Source organism: Sphaerodactylus townsendi, linkage group LG01, assembly GCF_021028975.2.
Source record: "Sphaerodactylus townsendi isolate TG3544 linkage group LG01, MPM_Stown_v2.3, whole genome shotgun sequence".
Lineage (NCBI taxonomy): Eukaryota > Metazoa > Chordata > Lepidosauria > Squamata > Sphaerodactylidae > Sphaerodactylus > Sphaerodactylus townsendi.
Genome location: NC_059425.1, coordinates 82255147 through 82277705, shown reverse-complemented (window position 1 = coordinate 82277705; position 22559 = coordinate 82255147). Strand labels below are relative to the sequence as shown.

Sequence of the window (22559 nt, the reverse complement as noted above, 5' to 3'; positions counted from 1 at the left end):
ACAAAAAGCACTAACTCTCTAGAATCTCGGGCAGAGGCAGAGCTGCCAGGGGGCCAGGGAGTGCGCATTGCACTGGGTACACGCCTGGGTGGCGGAAAATCACACGATCAGGCTAGGTGTGGCTCAGCCGCTCGGCCAGCCCAGGGCATGCATGCTCACTGCTCCAGAGCTCACCCAGTGCCCTGCCCCCTGTCGCAATTACGACCTAGTTGAATCTAGTGCCGTTATTAAGGATGGGCCCTTGACAGCTTATTACTCTTGACAATTATAAGCTTGAGAGCCAGTTTGTGTAGTAGATTGTGTAGCTAACTGGGACTCTGGGCACCTTGGGTTTGAATCCCCACTTTTGCCATGGAAGAAAGCTCACTGCGTGACCTTGAGCCCATCACTGACTCTCATCCTGGCCTATCCCACTGAGAACAATGTTCTAAAAGCCACTTTGAGTCCAAACCTGGGACAAAAGTGGACTATAAACATATGCAAATGCAAACTTGGATCATTTCTGCTTTAGGCAAGATATTAGGTGCTTAAAGGAACCTGACTTAACAAAAATAGACTGATACCTTTGGTAAATACTTGAGAATGAAGAGCTAGTTTTGTGATTATTTCAGTGCAAGCCTGTTCAGATTGCCTCTCATCTTTTCACAGTAAATTCTGAATTGATTGTTTTCACCCAGTGCCACTTTCTGAATTCAGCTTTTTATATACCTAAGCCAGCAGTTTGGTGGCTTATGATCATGTCAAAAGCTGAATTTGGTACATCACAGGTATATGTGCGTACAGGAATGCACACATCAAAGGCTTTTAATTAATTGTGGGTGCACACATTATACCTTTCATGCACTGAATACTGGAAAACAGTGGGTAGTAACATGTACCCCTCCTCCACTGCCCCCCCGACCCCCCACCCCTCCTATATCTGATGAACTGTTGTTTTGAGACTAGGCCAAGGATTTTTTTAATTAAAGTACAATATAGAGTTCCCTCTCCTGAATTGAGAGGAGCATCAAAATCAAACCGTTAACCTGGTTGCATGGTGTAGTTTCAATATAAAACAGAAGTCCAGTAGCACCTTAAAGACTGACAGCATTTATTCCAGCATGAGCTTTAGTGAGAGCTCACTTCTTCACTTGCTATGATGAGGAAATATGGTTTCCTTTACATAGCTATTGAAGAAGTAAGGTCTGACTCAAGAAAGTTCAGGATGGCATAAATGTTGCTAAATTTCAAGGTGCCACTGGATTTCTGTGCAGGGAGGAAACTTTAGAACAATGTGCTAGGCGGGTCATGCAGCTAAAAGGGGGACTCTGTTCAAATCTTGTCCACTGATATTGTACAGTTATTGAAGTGTGCAGTCTCTCATGGTGGCAATTTGAAATAGCTAACTCCCAGCAAGAATTGTGCATATATTCCTGGTACATGCATAGGCCCATCTCTTAATTTACATTTCTTTTCTTTCTTTCTGGTTTGCACTACCACAGAAGTGTGCCCAAAGTATTGTGCAAAAGTCATAATATGCAACAGCAGCAAAGAGCTAAAACCTAAAGAAAAGTGTTAATATTAAGAGAGGGGTGTTTGGATTTTGACAGTTTAGAGTTAATCATAGCAAAACGTCTATCTCTGACTTTCTATATGTAAATTAGTGATTCACTCAGTCATATTATTCTGATGTGGATTATGTGGTACAATTACCACCTAAACTGAAGCCACATAAAACTCAACTGCAGATTAAAAAACTAACACCTGTCTGTAACACCTTACTTTTCTGCCTTAACTTTACAACCTTTAGAGGCTAAGCTGATTGAAGGACACTTGCATATTTATTTTGGGGGAAATGAGCTGATTTTAAATTCTTGCAGAAGACAGCCTTTGCCCTCCCTAAATAAAACAACACTGTCCATTTTCAAAAATGGAAGATTAAAAAGTTATGCAAGATGGAGCAAAACAGCTGACCTTTTCTGCCTTTGTTACTTCCCCGCTTTCTGTGCTAGTGCTAGAAAAGTAGGCACAACAGTACTTTGTGTTTAGGTACCCTTTAGATAAGCGCCACTGAAAGCATTTCAAACCACACACTAGCTTAAGAAAACTGCTCTTTATCAGTGAGTATTCCCAATGTGTACAGATAAAAAGTTGAAGAGCATAACCATCATGATTTCACCACTTGAAATCACTGATATTGTAATTACCGATCATATGATTAGAATTTCAGAGTTCTGGTTGACTCTTCTCTTTTACACCATTTCCACTGCGCTCATAGCTGTCAACTTCGCATAGTTCTCTATTAAGAATATCTGAAATTATGGGAAATTAATGTTTGAGCTTTTTACAAAATTGCACTTGCACAAGGTTGCTGCAGATTCAAACTGATCAGCAGCCATTACCATCACTAAGGACTACTTAGCCAAGAACCAAAGAATTTGATTGAACCACAGCATTTAGTAATAACTGGATTATGTGATTTGTGAGTGATCTAATGGTCTCATTAAACAATTGCCTGCTGAACAGAACAGCTATGCAGCAAGTATGGAGAGGTAGCAGATCTCAGTTGGTCAGTATGCATGAAAAGCCAATTGCTCTGGTCTTCATTGTTGTAAGGATTACAATGAAACAGCAAGTTGAACACCCATAAACAGATGCTCAGATATTTCCTAACATTGCAAGGCCTTGCACTGCCTGAATGGGGTCCACTTTGCTGAGTGGGGCCAAGACCTTTTGTTGGATGATGTCTGGCACAGCCTCATGGAGGAATTGCAGCTGTGAGGATATTGGTGGTGGTGGTAACAACAGTGAGCTAGATTCTTCGAGGGGGGGGGGGAGCAGCTTGCATGCCCCTTTCTCTCACTTCAGGAATCCCCTTAAGGAATTTTGGGGTATTTTGGGGGACATGCCCAATTCTGGGGCTGTCAGAAGTGCCCTCATCTTGAGCGGCAAGGGGACCACTGAGTGGCTGAAGCCCATGTGGAACCCATCAAATTGCCATCCTGAATGTCTTCCCTTCTGGCCCAGCTGGCTGGCTGGTTGTTGCAGGGCAGAGGGGAGATATCAGCAGACAAGTGGAGTCACCTGGTATTTATCAACCAACAGGATAGTTGCCTGATAACTGGATCCATGCTCTATTCCAGTGATGGCAAACCGTTGGCACTCCAGATGTTATGGACTACAATTCCTATCAGCCCCTGCCAGCATATTTGGATAGTAAGGTCAGCTCAGGGTGATGTACCTGGCTTTGCCTTGTCCATTTTGTCCACTCAGTAATACTATGAAGTAGATGAGGCTGAGAGAGATGGAGAGAGATTGGTTCCAGGTCACTCAGCAAGCACCACATCAGAGTGTGGATTTGAACCAGAGTCTCCCAGTTCCTAGTCTGACTCTCTAACCACTGCATCCTAGGACTTCAGCCTTCTTAGTAAACATTTTGCCTTGGATCATTGGTGCATTTACATGGATGGTTGGATTTCACACCATGTAGGATGATTCTCACACCTCTCCAACCAACCTAAAGTGCCTTCCCAAAATGGGGGGGGGGGTGTCCTGTCCTACCACTTCATGGGACATTTGGGTCTACAGTGGGAGATGAGAATGTCATGCTACAGTGAATCCAATCCTTATTTATAGCACTGTGTAGCTAAGTACACCTTCAACTGAAAAAAATGTATAATTTATGTAAGATGTAGAATCAATTGCAAAATCTTACAATAAATTCCCTCCCTCCAAATTTCCAGCCATTAGATTTTTTAATCTTTCCCTTGCTGACATATATGACTCTCTTAGTTACCGTAAAAGTGCAAAAGACAACATGCTAAAAACCTTGCATTTACTCTTTTTCAAAGGTAGCAGTAAGGATGTTTTAACTACTATATAGCAAACTTTTTAATCATGTTGAGGTGATTATTATGCAATTTGCTTGTGCTTACTTGATAAACAACTTAATTCCTCTGGAACCCAGCACTTAAGCCTACTTGTGTTGTAGCTCATATTCTCTATGCTTGTATATAAATGATATTTGCATATTGTCTTACCGGTTTCAGATATTTTGCATTTTACATCCATGTCCATTGCTGTTGAAGTGATCAGCCTAGATGGGGACTTGAGAATGGTTTGCAGCTGTTTAGATAAAGGAATTCTGGTGGCTGTTAAATAGCTGTATGCCTGAATTGCTTTCTGTTGGTTCCCAGCAAGATTAGCAGTGATCAGCGCAAAAGCCTGCCTTGCCCCCCTTTGATCCCATAGTATTTTTAAGAAAAGCCTTTGCGTCTCCAGTAAATGTTAGTACCATTTATCAAACTCACTGAGCATTTATTTGTGGGGATTTCAATCTAGTCTGGGTCCCTAATTGTTGAAAAGGCTTCAGACAGAGAATTATAATGTCTAGAAGGATTGCTTTAGGATGTGCTCCTTGCTGTAGCATATATCTTTGGTTAAGCTTGGTGTTGTTTTGTTGATGTACAATCTCACTCTTCAAGCAGTTCCACTCTTTATAGGCCAACACAATGGCCACTTTCTGACACTGTAGTAAACTGATTTGTTTAAACCATGTTTTGTTGTGCAGGCCATGGTCTTCCAGATTTACGTCACAGACCATTGTTAGCCTGCTGCTTGCCTTCTTTCCCAGCTGAGGAACACTGGAACACAGAACCGGGCAAACGTCTGAAACTAAAATGGAAGAAAATCGTTCATCCCTACATTGGCTTATATAATTTTTTTACTTTTAAATACCAAAGTGTTCAAATGATGCTCTGATTGGAAGTGTTGTTGCATCAGATGGCAATCGTTACCTCCCTGTATCATTATTTTTATTCAGTAAAGTGTGTCTGCATGTTATCCACATGAGGGAAGTCAAAATATGGGAATAACATTTATTCATATCTGGAGATATTTGCAGACTATTTGACAAATATAATCATGCTGATGTCTTCATCAGCATGAACTCATCCAGAACTATTCATTAGATTTTCAAAGAGCAGCTGCAGGATAGGTTATATATTTGCATACTAACACGTAAAAAAACTAAGCTAAACATACAGGTATTAGATTCATTTCAGAATTACATACACACATAAGAATTGTGTATATTAAATTGTGTTTGTATGTGTATAATGTACATAGAAGAATTGTGCAAGCATAGGTATTGTCAGTTTTATTTTATTTATTTAAACATCTCTATGCTGCATTTCTCACCAACTTGGGCCTTCAAATTGATGAACAATTAAGAATAAAAATCAGCTTTTAAAAACAGTGTTATAAATATAACTGACAACTAAAATTAAACAAAAAGGAGGGTTGGTAAGGGTATACCAGATGAAGGCAATACTGGTGGGACAGACAAATAATTTCCCTTGCGACAGAATTCCATAAACTTGTTGGTGCCATGTTTGAGAAGGGCCATACTTGGGTTGTCACCCATCTAGTTTCAGACGGTGAGGGAACTTGAATCAGGGCCTCTGAAGATTATCATGATGGTTGTGAAGGTTTGCACAGAAGTAGGCAGTCCTTAAGGTATACTGGTCACAGGCTATAGAGGACTTTAAATGTCAGTAACAGCACCTTCACTGAATTGGGCCCAGGAGCAGATTGGAAACCTGGTCAGATTGAACAAGACTCCAGCAATATATTCCCTGTAAACCATTCCAGACAGCATTCTCACTACAGCATTCTGCATCAGCTGGAGTTTCTGGACACTCTTCAAGGTCAGCACCACATATGGCTCATTTCAGTAATCTAATCCAGATATTACCAGGACATATACCACAGAGGCAGGATTTTTTCTACACAGGAAAGGCCAAAGTTGTGTCACCATCTGAATCTGGTGGGAGGCACTCCTACCCAGTTCTGCTATCTGATTATACTGTTGGAGGACCAAGTCTAGCAGCCTCTCCAAGCTGCAATACTGCTGTTTTAGGGAGAGTGCAGTTCCATCCAGAACAAATCCCAGGTCAGTACTTCTAGATGTCAGTGGTACCTTCAGCTTGTCAGGACTGAAATTCAGTTTATTAGTCCTCTTCCATCCCAAAACTGCCTCCAGGCACCTGTTCAAGATTTCCACAACCTCCCTGTGTTCTCCTAGAAGTGTGAGACTGAGCTGAGAATTACCCACTTATCAGTAACAACCTAGTGAAAATCTCAGACGTGATCCTTAGGCCAGTGACCAAACAGCAGTCCCCCAATGCCTTCTTCTGAAACCTACATTAAAGGTAGCACCAAAAGCCCCCCCCCCACAAAAAAAAATAGTGTATTCCAATCCTAAATAGTAGCCATGAGTAGTAGCAGATTGTTTGGAGAGTATCCAAACAACCCACTTACATTCATGGTTATCATTTGTCTCTAAATCCACAGATTTCTGAGGTGTGTACAAAGTGGGTATCTTTGTATCTCTTTCCAGATTAAACCATGTGATTATTTGTTGTCATGTTGCTGGAAAAAAATTCTAAAACTTTGCCTCACGGTTGTAGTTCCATGATAAACAACCATTCTCTAGTTTGTAAAGTAAATCTCACACATCATAATAACATGAAGAAGCCAGGCCTATGTTTCTGACTGCTATCAGCCTTCTGTACCAGTCATGTATGAAATAGATATTCGAATAGACAGAAAACTCACCATGCTGTTGCTAATAAAATATTTGCCATTTTGTTTTCTTTGACAGCTTTTTGGAGACTACAGCATATTTCTATATGAAACCAAAAATGAGTGAGAAGGAGGTGTCCTTAAATGCTTTCTTCAGTATTTGGCATGAATTCAGTTCTGATTTTAAAGAGTTCTGGAAAAAGGAAAACAAACTTATTTTGCAAGAAAGGTGAGTCTCAATTTTATGATAGCATGTAAAGGTTTTAGCTACAATATTGAAGTTCTTCAAGGACAGATAATATCCAACCTCTACATAAATTTGTAACGATAAAGATCTGATTATTGTCCAAACACTTTTGATACCAGATTACACTGTTATCCTGTTTCTTACAGTTCTTCTCTTTGTTATAAAACAATCTAATGTTAACTTCTTACTTCTTCAGTTTCTCTGACCTTTATCTTGTCATTTTTCTTGCATCCAGGCACTTACTTTCAAAATATACTATAGCTCTCCTATTTTATATGATGAGATGGCTAAAATTACTTTATTCAGTCAGTCTTGCAACAGTTTAACTTCCGGGTCCAAAACAAAGTACTGAATTCACCCTTCAAAGTATTCTAAGGCCTGACACTTGCTCATCTTCAATATCTTAGCCCATGTGACTACCTCTCCCCAAATTTACTGGCACTGCTTAATGAGACTTAGCAAGTTTCTTTGTGGGGGAAGCCGTTATGCTGAATATCCCACCTTTTCTGCAATGGGGACCCAGAATAGCTTACATTATTCTCCTCTCCTCCATTGTATCCTCAAAACAATTCTATGAGGTAAGAGACTGAGAGTGTATGGCTGCCATAAGGCCAGCCAATAACCTTCTATGGTAGAGTGGGGGTTCAAACCTGGGTCTCCTAGATCTAGTCCAACACTCTAGCTATTACCTCACATTGCTTCTTTGTGGATGAAATGCCAGGGTCGCTTGTTTCAGCAAGATTTTTTGGAAATTTTTTACCACTGTGCTTTGATGGTGTTGCTGAGATTTTATTGATATTTTGTTTTAATTCTTTATATTGTTCTGTGCTATTAGCCTTTTTGGGATTTAAATATTCAGTAGTGACTAATAGCCCATCTGTCTTCCTCCCTTCCTTAAAGCAACAGAGTGCATGGTAGTATAGTCTGTAGTCTGTACCTCTTTATTAAAGTATCTTGCCGAACCGTTTTATTATAGTACACAACCCCATTTCTTGTGTAACAAAGCCCTCCTGAATAATTCAGGTTTGCATAGTTTATGGAAAGGCTGGAAGGTGGGAACTTTCTTAACCTCATCAGGCAGGCCATTCCATAAGGTGAGGTCTACAACAGAGAATGTAGATATATGGGCAGTTGTTAATTTTGCTCATTTGCTGTATGACATTTGCAGAAGGCCCTGCTCAGATGAATGAAGCTGTCATGGCAGAGCATAGGGAAGGTCATGGTTCTGCAGATATGAGAGACCAAGGTGATGAAGGGCTTTGTATAACTTGAATTAAACCCAATAACTTGAATTGAACCCAGTAATGGAAGGGCAGCCAATGGAGGGACTGCAAAATGAGAGAAATATCCGTTCCTCCTAGCTCCTGAGCTCTGGCATTCTGCACCAACTGGAGTCTTTGAGTTGATTTTGAGGGGAGGGTAATGTGTATTACAGTAGTCTAGTCTCTGGGCCCTTCCCCACTCACCTTATACCGCGCGTTTATCCACTGAAGTACCGCGGGGTCCCGCGGCGCTCCCCACTACTTGGGCAACGACTACGCAGCCGCCCCGACGCAGCCGCTCTCTCGGCCCTTTGGCGCGCGGCATTTCTGCCCCTCTTCGGAACTGAGTTTTTCAAAGAACCCAGCGCGGAAGCTGGCCGAGGTTGTGGAAGCCTGGGTGGTCACTCCGGGGTTGGCGTGGACTTCCGCCACTGGAGTGAGCGTGGACCCACTGGTCCAATCCCAGAGGCATGATGGCGCGGCGTCGGCCGTGCCCTGCCGTCGCGCATCCGGTTTCTTCCCCCATTTCTTTCCCATTTTCTTGACGGGTGAGCGGCGCCTGCTCACGGGCTCGAGTGCACGCTGCCATTTGCATCGTTTGCATCGTTACTCGTTTCTTCCTTTATTCACGGGCTTTATTCACGGGCATCATAACTCGTTTCTTCCTTTATTCACGGGCTCGAAAAGTGCCGCATGCCATTTAGATAATCGCTACTCGTTTCTTCCTTTGTTCACGGGCTTGAGTGCACTTAGCGGCCATTTGCATAGTTTATCACCGTGTCTTCATTTATTCAGGGAGACCAAAGCGCCCAGGCCACCCCTCCCCTACCAAACAGTGGACCCCGCACGTATCCAGCCAAGAAGGCTGTTTCGCTGCTTAAAGCCAAGTTGCTTTTGCCTGTTGATGCAGTGTAAGGGCGCTTCTGCAGCTCCGCTGTTTTCCATGGCAGAGCTGAGAGTTCCCCAGCTCTGCCATGGCAGGGAAAGAGGTTGCAGAAGCCGCCGCTGCCCCTCAAGGGCCAAACGCCCCAGAGCAGCCGGGACAGGGCAGGGGAGCATCAGCCGCCTGTCACCCTCTCCCCGCCCAGGTCGCCCTCGCTGAATGATCGCGAGCTACGAAGGTTGTGCTTTGAACTTGCCCGCCCTGCCCCCGGCTGCTCTGGAGGGCGCTTTGGCCTGCTCGACGGCGGCGGCGGCTTCTGCAGCCTGCCGTCCCTCCATCAACGAAGCTGAGAGTTCCCCAGCTCTGGGGACAGGGCGGAAAAGGCACCTGGCAGAAGCCGTGGCTGCCCTCGGGGACGCTGCCCCTCGGCTCTTTCAGCCAAACGCCCCAGGAGTGGGAGGGACAGGGCGGGGAGACCAGCGCCCAGGTCACCCCTCCCCTCCGCCAGATAAGCCTCCCCGCGAATGATCGCAGCCATGAAGGCTGCTTTTGAACCTATACCCTGCCCCGGCTGCTCTGGGGGACACGACTGCGCCGCTTCAAAAACTCCAGCGTTTTCGATTCGCGCTCTGCACGTTATTCTATAAAGTGAAGGGCCCCTCTGTGTTCTGCGTTTGTATGGGCACTGCTCGGCGGGGGAAGGCTGGCATGGAGGCGTATCTTACATGCTAAACAGAGTTGGAAGAGAGCATATTTTGCAGATCCATTAACTAGCTTCTCTAGCAGCAGGTCTAGATAGGGTGAGCAACTTTTTTGGCTTGGTAAATTTTGGGTTCAGCATTAAAAGACCTAAACATCATTGGTAAAGCTGAAAAAAAAGCCAATACAGGATACTGGCTTTCTTGACTTTTTCCATAATTTTCAGTATTTTAAAATACTGAACCCAAATATTAACTCCACACAGCTAAAATGCAGCTGCTCAGTTGTGTGCAGAAGCCGCCGCAGCCGTCCCGAGCAGGCCAAACGCCCTCAAACCGGCTTTCCAGCGGTAGGCGAAATTTCAACGCCCAGGCCACCCTCCCTTTCTCCCAAATGGCGGACGGACTGCCCGACGCCCGCTTTTCTTGGCAAAAGCCAGAGTAGAAGCGATTAGTAGTTACAAATAGTTACAAATGTGCATTGTGACATCTGTACGTTTCCGTCCGTTGAAACGAGGCTGTTCGACCCCCCCAAACTAACAGACCAGCCAGTCAGACCTGTCCTGCCCATCAGCGCCGCAGCGGACTAATCAAGTGGAGACCAGCCTGACCGCCCTGACCATCGACGATTGGCGCAGTCGTGAAATGTAAACATCCTGACGTCGCACCAGGTGCGCGCCTTTCAGAAGTGAGCCAGCGGGCCTCTGAAGTGGGGACGACTCTTGGCGGCTCAAAACTCCAGCGTTTTCAGTTCGGTGCTTACCGCGTTATTCTATAAAGGGACAGGGATGGCCCTCTGTGTTCCTGTGGACTGCCTTCAGGAAGACTCATGATCCCAGTATCGCCCTGCTAACTGCTTCCTAATCAGGATCAAGGGGCCAGCCAGTGGGGAGCCTCTGGAAATCGCTTGGGGGACACGACCGCGCTCAAAACTCCAGCGTTTTCGCTGGATCTGGTGCGCCTGCACGCTATTCTATAAAGTGGGGGGGGTATCTTACATGCTAAACAGAGTTGGAAGAGAGCATATTTTGCAGATCCATTAACTAGCTTCTCTAGCAGCAGGTCTAGATAGGGTGAGCAACTTTTTTGGCTTGGTAAATTTTGGGTTCAGCATTAAAAGACCTAAACATCATTGGTAAAGCTGAAAAAAAAGCCAATACAGGATACTGGCTTTCTTGACTTTTTCCATAATTTTCAGTATTTTAAAATACTGAACCCAAATATTAACTCCACACAGCTAAATGCAGCTGCGTTCAGTTGTCGATGACAGCAGGGTTGCCTGCCAGGAATGGAGAGCTGCACTCTCTGCACGTGGCTTAAGTAACCACCTCCCTCTCCAATTACAAAGCTGTCAACCATCTTTGCAAGGGGGGGGGGAGAGAACTCTGCTTTCTGCAAGCAACCTGCCTCCTTCTTGCTTGCAGAATGGAGCTCTCCACTTTCTGCATGCAAGTCAAGCCATCTCATAGGCCGTTTCCACACGGCAGCGGAAACGGGTCATGTGTCGGGACTGCTTGGGAAGACTCATGATCCCAGTAGACTGCCCTGCTAACTGCTTCCCTAATCAGAAGGCCAGCCGCTGACCTCGGGAGAGGACCGAATAAACGGAAGGCTTCTCACCGGCAACATAAGCGGAATTACATTTCCTGCCTGATTTGCAAGCTGGCAGGACGCAAATCGAGGGTGAAACTGCTTGCTGAGAGTGGAGAGTTCCACTCTCTGCAATCAAACCCAGAGTCACTACCTCTCTCCCCAATCCCAAACCAGCAACCAGTTTTGCAATGACGGGTTCTGGGGAAGGGCGACTGGGAAGACCCATGATCCCAGTAGACCGCCTGCTAACCGCTTCCCAATCAGAAGGCCAGCCAGTGGGGGCTGCACTCTCTGCACGTGGCTTAAGTAACCACCTCCCTCTCCAATTACAAAGCTGTCAACCATCTTTTACTTTACAGGAGAGAACTCTGCTTTTCTGCAAGCAACCTGCCTCCTTCTTGCTTGCAGAATGGAGCTCTCCACTTTCTGCATGCAAAGTCAAGCCATCTCATAGGCGTTTCCACCGCGGCGGCGAGCTTGGCTGAATTGGCTTCTGGCTGACCAGCATGGAGACCGTCCACCGCCGGGGGCCGAATCGCTTGGAGAGAGCTTCCCTGCAAGCAACCTGGCTTGAGTCCCCATTTCCTACCCTGATTGCAAAACTGCAACCGGTTTTGCAATCAGGTCCTGGAAATGACTTCCGAAAGAACAGCCGCCAGGTTTGGGGACATTTCTGCCCCGCGCTACTGCTCAAGGGGGCGGCCGCCAGGCGCCCGGTGCTGGGACCCGGCTTGTCCCTGGGCCTCGGTACGTGCCGGGCCACGGGACCACGCCCCAACTGAGGGTTCGCGGGGGAGGGAGAACGTCGCAGGCTTCGGCGCGGGCAGATTCCCAAAAGAACGCTTCCTAGCTCTGGAACAGAATTAAAATTACCCGGTGCCCAGGGAGGCTCGGTGAAGCGGCTGCCGTTAAACTCGGCGCAGGCTTCGTAACGGCGTATTCAGCGGCTTCAGCGTTCTGGGAATCGCCCGACTCTTGAACCAGCGAGGCGAAGCGGCGCGGCTTCGCTGCAACTAAGCCCCGTCGCGAATGGCGACACAGAGCCGATGTTTTACCATCTCCAGGCCGTCATTTTTTCTGCTACGTCTTGAGCTTGGCCAAAGTCATTGCTTCTCCTCCTGGCTTTGCAAGCATGGGGGGCAGGGGGGGGAGGGCTGCCTGCAGGATCAGAAATTCCCCACTCCACAGGCAGCCAAAAAGCCAAACCCTATTTGGTTTTTCCAGCAGTAGGCTAATTTGGTTCTTTTTTTGGTTAAAAAAATGAAAAAAACCAATAAAGTTTTTTTCAGGAGGGCGGGGGGTTAGGGGAGAGATTATCTGAATTTTCCAAATCACCACCCCTACTCAGTATAACCCCTAGTCTGTTAACTGAGTTAGCAAGTGGTCAGCTGAAGCCCATCAATAGTAGGAAACACAATGTCCTTCAAAATCTTCATCTTCCTAATCAGCATTATTTCTGTCTTGTTTCAGTTTAGGTATTGATTTATCTAGTACTGACTGCTTTGCTAAAAGCTTAACTGAAATTACCAGCCAGCTGCAGTCATGCATTACACACTGCTCAGCCAGGCGAACAGGGTCAGCTAACCTTATTTATTTCCGGTAGCTGAGGCAGGACTGTAGAGAGTAGGAGAATATAATGCCTCCAAAGAACTTGGAATCTAAAGTTAGGCAGCAAACATTAGTGAAGGAAATAAATTGGGAATAATTTGTTTGCTTCTCCTCCTCCTGCTTAGCAATGCACACTTATTTCACTACCCAAGGCAACAGCTGCTTATTTTTATTTCTGGGCATTTCTGGGTTTGGCAAGGTGTCGAAGGAAGCTAATCTCTAGCTCAGTTGCTAGATTGCATCAGCACCTATCACTCATGGACAGCACTGCATATGACTTTGTTGCCATAGTTATTCCTTAAGAAATTTCTCATTGCTTAGCAGCAATGTGAATGACTCGGGATGAGATGAGAGGACATATTTCTGCCTTGGCAATGCCACCATGAGTTTTATAAAGAATGTGTATATGGCTTGTGTATTTCTTCTCTAAGGCGTGCCATCATACCATTCTGGGAAAGTATGATTGCCACTTTTTTGGGGCTCTCAAAACACAGTTGACTCATGGCAACCCCATAGGGCCTCAAGGTAAAAGAGGTTCAGAGGTAGTTTGCCATTGCCTGCCTCTGCGTCATCCCCCTGGTGTTCCTTGGTGGTCTGAGATCCAAATACTTGCTAGAGTTGAAGCTGAGCGTGCGTGACTGGCCCAGCAAATTTCCATGATGAAAGTATGATGAAACCTGGGTTTCTAGATCCAGTTCGACACTTTAATCCCAACACCATGTTGGTTTCATACACAAAAAATTACACCTGCCTTGAACATATTGTATTGAAGAGCTTGATGTAGTGTCCCCATGAATAAACCTTTATCTCTGCAAGTTACTGAGACATATCATTTTAGTCATTTTATCGTCTCCCTTTAACTTTATTGGCATAAAAAGAAAGGAAACAGCAAAAGATAACAAAGATTGCTAAATAGAACTCTCTCCCTTTTTAAATTATGTTGATTCGAAAATCCAAAGCTGGTCCGTAATGCAGCCATGCCTGCTCACAGGAGGCTTCTTAGAGAGCATATCCAGCCTTGTGTTGGCCAGCTGCATTGGCTCCCTTTGAATTCAATCATCTTCAAGGTGTGGGATTCTGACCTTTAAGGCATTCTCAAGGTCTGGGACCTCAGACTGGACCGTGATCACCCCATATGTCTTTTACTCGCCTCTATGCTCAGTAGAGGCTAATTTGCTGGTGGTCCCCTGCCCCTCAATGATGCGGTTGGTCTCCACACGTGGCCAGGATCTCACAGCTTGGCCTCGGCTCAGGGAACACCTCCCACCATATTCTGTCCACACTCCAAGGGACCTTTGGGTGAGTTCTCTGTAGGCCTGTGGGCATCGTGTTGTTCCACCGGGCCTTTGGAGGTCCAGTCATTGATGATGGCTCCCCACCTGCCCTGTTTGGCACTGGTACAAATAGAGCTTCCTCATACTGAGGGGCTCCGTCAGCCCCTCCCTTCTTTGATTATCTGAATTTTCCAAATCCTGCCACCCTGCCGATAACCCCTAGTCTGTTAACTGAGTTAGCAAGTGGTCAGCTGAAGCCCATCAATAGTAGGAAACACAATGTCCTTCAAAATCTTCATCTTCCTAATCAGCATTATTTCTGTCTTGTTTCAGTTTAGGTATTGATTTATCTAGTACTGACTGCTTTGCTAAAAGCTTAACTGAAATTACCAGCCAGCTGCAGTCATGCATTACACACTGCTCAGTTGTATGAACAGTCAGCGATCCTTATTTATTTTGTGTATTGGATTATCTGAATTTTCCAAATCACCACCCCTACTCAGTATAACCCCTAGTCTGTTAACTGAGTTAGCAAGTGGTCAGCTGAAGCCCATCAATAGTAGGAAACACAATGTCCTTCAAAATCTTCATCTTCCTAATCAGCATTATTTCTGTCTTGTTTCAGTTTAGGTATTGATTTATCTAGTACTGACTGCTTTGCTAAAAGCTTAACTGAAATTACCAGCCAGCTGCAGTCATGCATTACACACTGCTCAGTTGTATGAACAGTCAGCGATCCTTATTTATTTTGTGTATTGAGGCATGTGACTGTAGAGAGTAGGAGAATATAATGCCTCCAAAGAACTTGGAATCTAAAGTTAGGCAGCAAACATTAGTGAAGGAAATAAATTGGGAATAATTTGTTTGCTTCTCCTCCTCCTGCTTAGCAATTACCACTACTCACCACCAAGGCAACAGCTGCTTATTTTTATTTCTGGGCATTTCTGGGTTTGGCAAGGTGTCGAAGGAAGCTAATCTCTAGCTCAGTTGCTAGATTGCATCAGCACCTATCACTCATGGACAGCACTGCATATGACTTGCTGCTGCTGCTGTCTTCAAGAAATTTCTCATTGCTTAGCAGCAATGTGAATGACTCGGGATGAGATGAGAGGACATATTTCTGCCTTGGCAATGCCACCATGAGTTTTATAAAGAATGTGTATATGGCTTGTGTATTTCTTCTCTAAGGCGTGCCATCATACCATTCTGGGAAAGTATGATTGCCACTTTTTTGGGGCTCTCAAAACACAGTTGACTCATGGCAACCCCATAGGGCCTCAAGGTAAAAGAGGTTCAGAGGTAGTTTGCCATTGCCTGCCTCTGCGTCATCCCCCTGGTGTTCCTTGGTGGTCTGAGATCCAAATACTTGCTAGAGTTGAAGCTGAGCGTGCGTGACTGGCCCAGCAAATTTCCATGATGAAAGGGCGATTTAAACCTGGGTTTCCCAGATCCTAGTTCGACACTTTAATCCCAACACCATGCTGGCTCTCATAGTTGCAATACACTGCCTTGAAATTATTGTATTGGAAGAGCTTGATGTAGTGTCCCCATGAATAAACCTTTATCTCTGCAAGTTACTGAGACATATCATTTTAGTCATTTTATCGTCTCCCTTTAACTTTATTGGCATAAAAAGAAAGGAAACAGCAAAAGATAACAAAGATTGCTAAATAGAACTCTCTCCCTTTTTAAATTGCGTTTGATTCGGAAACTAAAGCTGGTCCAAAATGCAGCTGCGCGCCTGCTCACAGGAGGCGCCTTTAGAGAGCATATCCAGCCTGTGTTGCGCCAGCTGCATTGGCTCCCTTTTGAATTCCGAATCATCTTCAAGGTGTGGATTCTGACCTTTAAGGCATTTCGCGGTCTGGGACCCTCGTACCTTCGGGACCGCATCACCCCATATATGTCTTTACTCGCCTCTGCTCAGCAGAGGCCACTTGCTGGTGGTCCCTCGCCCCTCACGATGCGCTGGCCTCCACACGGGCCAGGGACTTTCACAGCTTGGCCCTCGCCTGGTGGAACACCCTCCCACCACTGTCCGGCACCTGGCGGGACCTTGGTGAGTTCTCTGCAGGGCCTGTAAGATCTGTGTTGTTCCACCGGGCCTTTGGAGTGTCCAGCCGCTGATATGGTTCCCACTGTTCTTCTGCTTTGGCACTGGTACAACAGAGTTCTCATATTGAGGGGCCTGCCGCCCCTCCCTTCTTTGGGGTGGCTTTTAAATTGATCCTGGACGCTTCTTGTTTAATTTGCTAATTGTTAGCCGTTTTGTATGTATTTTAAGATGTTTTATTGACGGAGCCTATGTTTGTATTGTACTCAGATTTGCTCCTTGCTATTGCTTCTATATATTATATTGTTCATCGTACCGAGCCCTTTGGGATCGGCCATAGAATAATAATAATAATAATGATAATGATAATGATAATAATGATAATGATGATGATGATGATGATGATGATGATAATGATAATAATAATAATAATAATAATAATAATAATAATAATAATAATAATAATAATAATAATAATAATAATAATAATAATAATAATAATAATAATAATAATAATAATAAATGACAAAATGTTGTAGCCTTTGTAGATTAATGATGACATGAGTTATATTGGTACCAGGGAGCATAGAACATTAAGAACGTATAAAAGCAGTTTTCCAATACCACCCACAAAAATTAGGATTTTCCAAGATCATTAAAAAAATGAGAGGAACTAAACTCCTTTTTTTGTTGAATATCCAGAAGACACCCCATGATAACAATGGTTGGGCAGCAGCAAGGTTTTGGTATTTAAAAAGCACGTTGGGTGGACAACTACCAAGGGTTGTTGAAATCCATGGAATCCAGCCATCAGAGAATTTGACCTTGAGATGCCTTCCAACAAGGCACTTCTAATAAGCTCATTTACATATCATTATGTCAATATTTTCTTGTAAATTATTTTAGTATTATCTCAGTTCCTTTTGGTTTGCCCTGGTAATGTAAAGTGAACAGTCCCCTACGTTAGTTTTTACTGGTACCACACCTTTGAAAAGCTGATAAATTTTACTTGGTTGCAACAGCACCGTGACAGCATCTCCCCATATTCCAGAAGAATCTCAGGCAAGTTTTTAATAGTCACTGACATCTTCCTCTTGACATCACTATGTCTAAATGTTGCACCTGCTAAGTCTATATTTTAACTTGCTCTGATACCTTTGACCCTTTTTTAATTCTAGATTTTTTTGAATGCAGACTTAAAGGAGAAAAAACAAGTGAATCTTGTGTGTACTGAATCTTCGAGTAACCAGATATTGTTTTCTGAACAATGGGTTACATTCCAAGCATTCATAATACGTGAGGGTATCCAAGGATTTACTTAGTTCAACACTGACAACGATGGAGTGTGACTGCACTCTGTTCTTTTACTGGCTATCTTTATTCTTCACTTAGAATGTATTTGCCTAAGTTGGAGCAACTTAGCTTTCCAGCCTGATGGCAGGAATCTTAATTGCACATTCCAAGGTTTTCTAACCCTCCAATCCCTTCCATTTCTCTTTTGTCTTAGTCAGGGTGCAAAATGAAAAAGAAGGTTCTGTTCCTGAAACCAACTGCCTCTCTTTGCTTCCCATAAGGGAGATGGGGTAAAGATGCATCAGTATAGCTCCCTCCATTTATTTTAAATGGGAGAAGCTTGGAAGTTTGTCATATCTTAAGCATTATTTTTGCAAGCGGTGCAACTGCCCATATTACTCTGCCCATTTCTGCTTGATACCATTGCCAGGTAAAAATGTGTCAGTGAAAACAGGCTCACATTTTGAATAAAAAGCCGAACAGCTGAGAAACGTAAGCATCACTTTTCAGAAACTTTCTGTCAAGTGGTTACCCCTGTATATTTTCTGTCATCATGACTACAGCCCACAGGACTCTCCTAAGGTAAATGTCCTTCTCATACATACAGTATTGGTTAATGCTCCTGAAGGTTAAAAATGCAGCTTAAAACATTTTCCAGTTCAAAAATTTCTCTGGGGAAATTAAACTGCTCTGTGTGCCAATAGGAGTGTGCCAATAAAAAGTCTTCCTAGTCTTGATAGCCTAGTTTGATAGCTAGCTACTAAAACTGATAGGTAATCCTCCAGATTGTTCATGAGAGATCTCTGAGAAGCTAATAGGGAGGTGAAGGATAATGTGGATGTCTTGAAGATTCAGTTGGTCCTCTTGGCATACTCATCTCATGTTTACCTCAGGTAGCAGAAAGGTTACCTAGATTGTTCTCTTTCCATTCGGTCTTATGTGAGAAAATTTTGCACCTCAGGGTCAGGTTTTTTTTAAAAAACTTGCTTGAAACTTGTTTTCTTGTTGACTAAACTTCTTCTTCTCCCTGACCTGGATGGCTTTTAAAAAGGAATGATAATTTCTATGATACTATAGCGATATAGCCCTGACCTGAATAGCCTAAACCATCCTGATCTTGTCAGCAGTGGCGTAGGAGGTTAAGAGCTCGTGTATCTAATCTGGAGGAACCGGATTTGATTCCCAGCTCTGCCGCCTGAGCTGTGGAGGCTTATCTGGGGAATTCAGATTAACCTGTACACTCCCACACACAGCAGGTGGGTGACCTTGGGCTAGTCACAGCTTCTTGGAGCTCTCTCAGCCCCACCTACCTCACAGGGTGTTTGTTGTGAGGGGGGAAGGGCAAGGAGAATGTAAGCCCCTTTGAGTCTCCTGCAGGAGAGAAAGGGGGGATATAAATCCAAAGACGCTGCTGCTGCTGCTTCTTCTGCTTCTTCTGCTTCTTCTTCATATCTCAAAAGCTAAGCAGAATTGGCTCTGCTTAGTGTCTGGGTAGGAGACCACCAAGGAATTCCAGGATGACTGTGCAGAGGCAGGCAATGTTAGTCAGTTCCTTGAAAACCCTGTGGAATTGCCATAAATTGGCTGTGACTTGATGGCACTTTACACACACACACACACACACACACACACACACACACACACACACACACACACAAATACCCACTTCAGGTACAAAATAGCCCTTACATCATAGCAGGAATTCCAGCTTTTTAAGAATATGCCTAATCAAGTGTTTTCACACAGTTGTAAAGGTGAAATAAAAGATCCATCCCTAGGTCTGATAAAATATATGTGGTTTTTCCCCCCCATCCCCTTCTTTTTTTAAGCTTGTGATGACTTTATATTGAGTGCAAATACTAAAGCTACATTGTACAGACGTTATCACATACATAAGCTGAAGTAAAATTATCTGAATTATTTATGGAGCATCTCTCCAACCTGATTTGATTATTTTGAACTAGTAGCTGTTTCCACACTTTCAAATCCCAATATGCATCTTGGAGTTGCTTGACTATAAAAGTTGCCCATTCCTGCAAGAATAGCAGTTAAGCTGGCACCTGGTGTGTCATATTGTACATCTAGATGAAAGGAGAGATTCCTGGCCAACATGTCTCCACAGCTCATTGATCTCTCTCTGAAGAAAGACTGGTATGTCTCCCTACAGATTACTCGGCAGGATGATTTAAAGCTTGCTGTTGAACGATTTAAAATCTGGCATTGTGTATTGCATAGGAAGGAGCATACAGGGAAGCTGTCACTGTTTCTTCCAAAGAAGGGCATTAAATCTTATAGCACAAAGTACATCCTCTTAGAATATATTTAAAGAATCTTTTGTTTGCTTTCGAAATAGGAACCAGTCAATTTCAGTTGAGAATGAGACATGGGAAATATTATTCATGTGTTTGGAAGGTTAGAAGGGTGGAGTATTTCTACCATATTTATTTATTTATTCATTACATTTATTATACCACCCACCAATAAGAGCAAAGTTCTTGACAGTGCAGTCCTAAAGAGATCTACTTGGAAACTTGTTCAGGTCTATTCAGTTGGATTTCCTTCCAGGAAAGCATTTTTAGGATGGTACAGTAAGTGAGCAGATAAAAAAAAAGAGTGGCTTAGAGTTAGATCTCTCCCAGACACAGTCAAATATGCTTGTGGTTCAACTATTTTAGCCCCTCTTACATACACCACTCTTAAGCTTTGATGCACCATCTTTCCTTTTATCCATTCCCTAAGTTTTGCAGTTCCTTAATTTCTCTTTTTAATCAGGTTTATGATAGGCCTTTGAGGTTCCATGGAGAACATGCTGCATATCTGTCTCTCTCATGCACACACATTATCTTATGCAACCATTCCTCCCTCGTTAAATCTCCTTTTCCTCTAAAGGATAGCAGCCAACAGGAGCGGTGGGGAATGTGACATCGGGGATGTCTCTATGCCATTTACAGATGCAACTCAGAATTGACAACAAGCAGCTTTAGCAGTCGTCAGAAACTCAATGGGTATACCTGGATGTGACATCCTGGCACAGAGGATACCAGTGTGGTGTAGTGGTTAAGAGTGGTGGACTCTAGTCTGGAGAACTGGGTTTGATTTCCCACTGCTCCACATGAGTAGTGAACACTTATCTGGGGAACTAGACTTTTTCCCACTCCTACACATGAAGCCTGCTGGGTGCCATTGGGCTAGTCACAGTTCTCTCCAAACTCTCTAATTCCCACCTACCTCACACGGTGTCTGTTGTGGGGAGAAGAAAGGAAGGAGTTTGTAAGCTGCATTGAGACTCCTTACAAGAGGGGAAAGCAGGGTGTAAATCCAAAAGTCGTCTTCTCTCTCTTCTTCAGTTATGTGTTTGTTTTGCAATGGCAGTGATCAGCAAGAGGCATCCCATCTTAGTGAAATGCCCATTATTTATTTATTTATTCAATTTTGAGGGCACCCTTCCCTAACAGGCAGTAGCTGCCACCAGAACACAAGAATCTTCATTGTATAACTGAAAGTAAACTGTGGCAGCCTTTTTGTCACTTTGCCTCCTACAGCATCCATTGTGTGGCTGCACTCACTACAGTCACAATTCCAAAAGTACATTCGGGCTCCAAAAGGTCGGGACCCTGTCTTAAGGAATTTGCAAAGCATTAAATGCATACTTGGAGCTTAATTATGATAATTGTGGCATCAAGTTCAAAAGTGGATCATCCATCTCTATCATAAAATGAGGAACTCTGATTCCACAAATGCTAAAAAAAATGTGATGATGATTTGCTGTCAAGGCACAACTGACTTATGGTAATGCCCAAGGAGTTTTCAAGGCATGAGATAAACAAAGGTGGCTCACCATTGCCTTCTATGTAGCAAACCCATCCTTCCTTGGTAGTTTCCCATCCGAGTACTAATTGTTGCCAACCCTGTTTAGCTTCTAAGATGCTGAGCTTCTAAGTTCTGATAAGATTGTGTTAGGGCTGTCCAAGAATGTTTATTATTTCTTAAGGATATTTCTATGTCACCTATTCAGAGACCTACTTGAGGTAGCTTACAATTACAATAACTTGAAAATACAAAATGCCATTTAAATTATTCATTTGTGTAAAACATTTAATAGTCACCTTTCTTCCTTAAGGAGCTTAAGGTAGCTTACAACATAGATAAAACAGTACATAAAAAACATTAAAACCAAAATTTGGAATCACAAAAATGCACCACTGGACATAAACCACATAAATCTATCGATACAACAGATCTCAAAACAGAAGCAGACCATTAAAAAGCTAGCAAGATAAAACCCCTAATTAAAAGCCTGGTTCCTAAAAGACGGTAGTAAAGTAGTCTCCAGGTCAACCTCAAGGAGCTTTGACTCTGGGAAGCTTTCCCCCCAAAAAATCTTGTTCATTTCTAAGGTGTTAGTGGACTCAAATCTAACTCTTCTACTGCAGAGCAACATCGCTTCCCTCTGAAACGATCTTCAGAAGAGTTCCAAAGGTGAGTTGCCATGAGAAATTCCCCGATCTTTAATCATCACCCGCCTCACTTCTGAACTGCTAGGCTGGATAACACAGGAGGAGACAATGTTTCAGATATCCTTTTCCCAAGCCATTTTGGACTTTAAAGAACCAGCACTTTGATTTGTGCCTGGAAACAGATGGGTAACTGGTGCTTACCTCTCAGCATACCATGAATTTTGGAAAAGCAAATAGAAACCATACTGCCTGTTAAAATTATAGTTGTTGCACTCAGGGTTTTTTCCCCCACAAAGTACCAAAATAATAGGCCAATAAATATAGTTTTAGGAGTATCTTTTTCATAAAAATGGCAATGCTGGCTACTTATAGCTTATTGTTGGAAAGTTTATCCTGGCTACTTTAACTTTCAGCCACATGAACATTCCAGCCTTGTCAGTCTGTTTAAATTAGTCATGTCCTGGTAGACTCTGGCAAACTGTAAGGGTATCTGCAGCAAGCCTAGTTGGAGCCAGTAGGAAATGAATCTGTCTACTACAGATACTTATTTAGACAAAATTATTAATGCTTAGTAGCAGGGAAGTGGCTTCCTTTCTCACTGGGTTGAATGATGGGAGAAATTCTCTC

General features: G+C 43.6%; 1 protein-coding gene across 1 annotated transcript in view; it reads left to right on the top strand.

Moving 5' to 3' along the window:
• The window catches only part of LOC125437511 (formin-2-like), an 85478-nt gene that overhangs the window by 50234 nt on the left and 12685 nt on the right, over positions 1-22559 (top strand). The window contains 1 exon segment of the mRNA XM_048505106.1: positions 6644-6793. Coding sequence (XP_048361063.1) covers positions 6644-6793 — 150 coding nt within the window.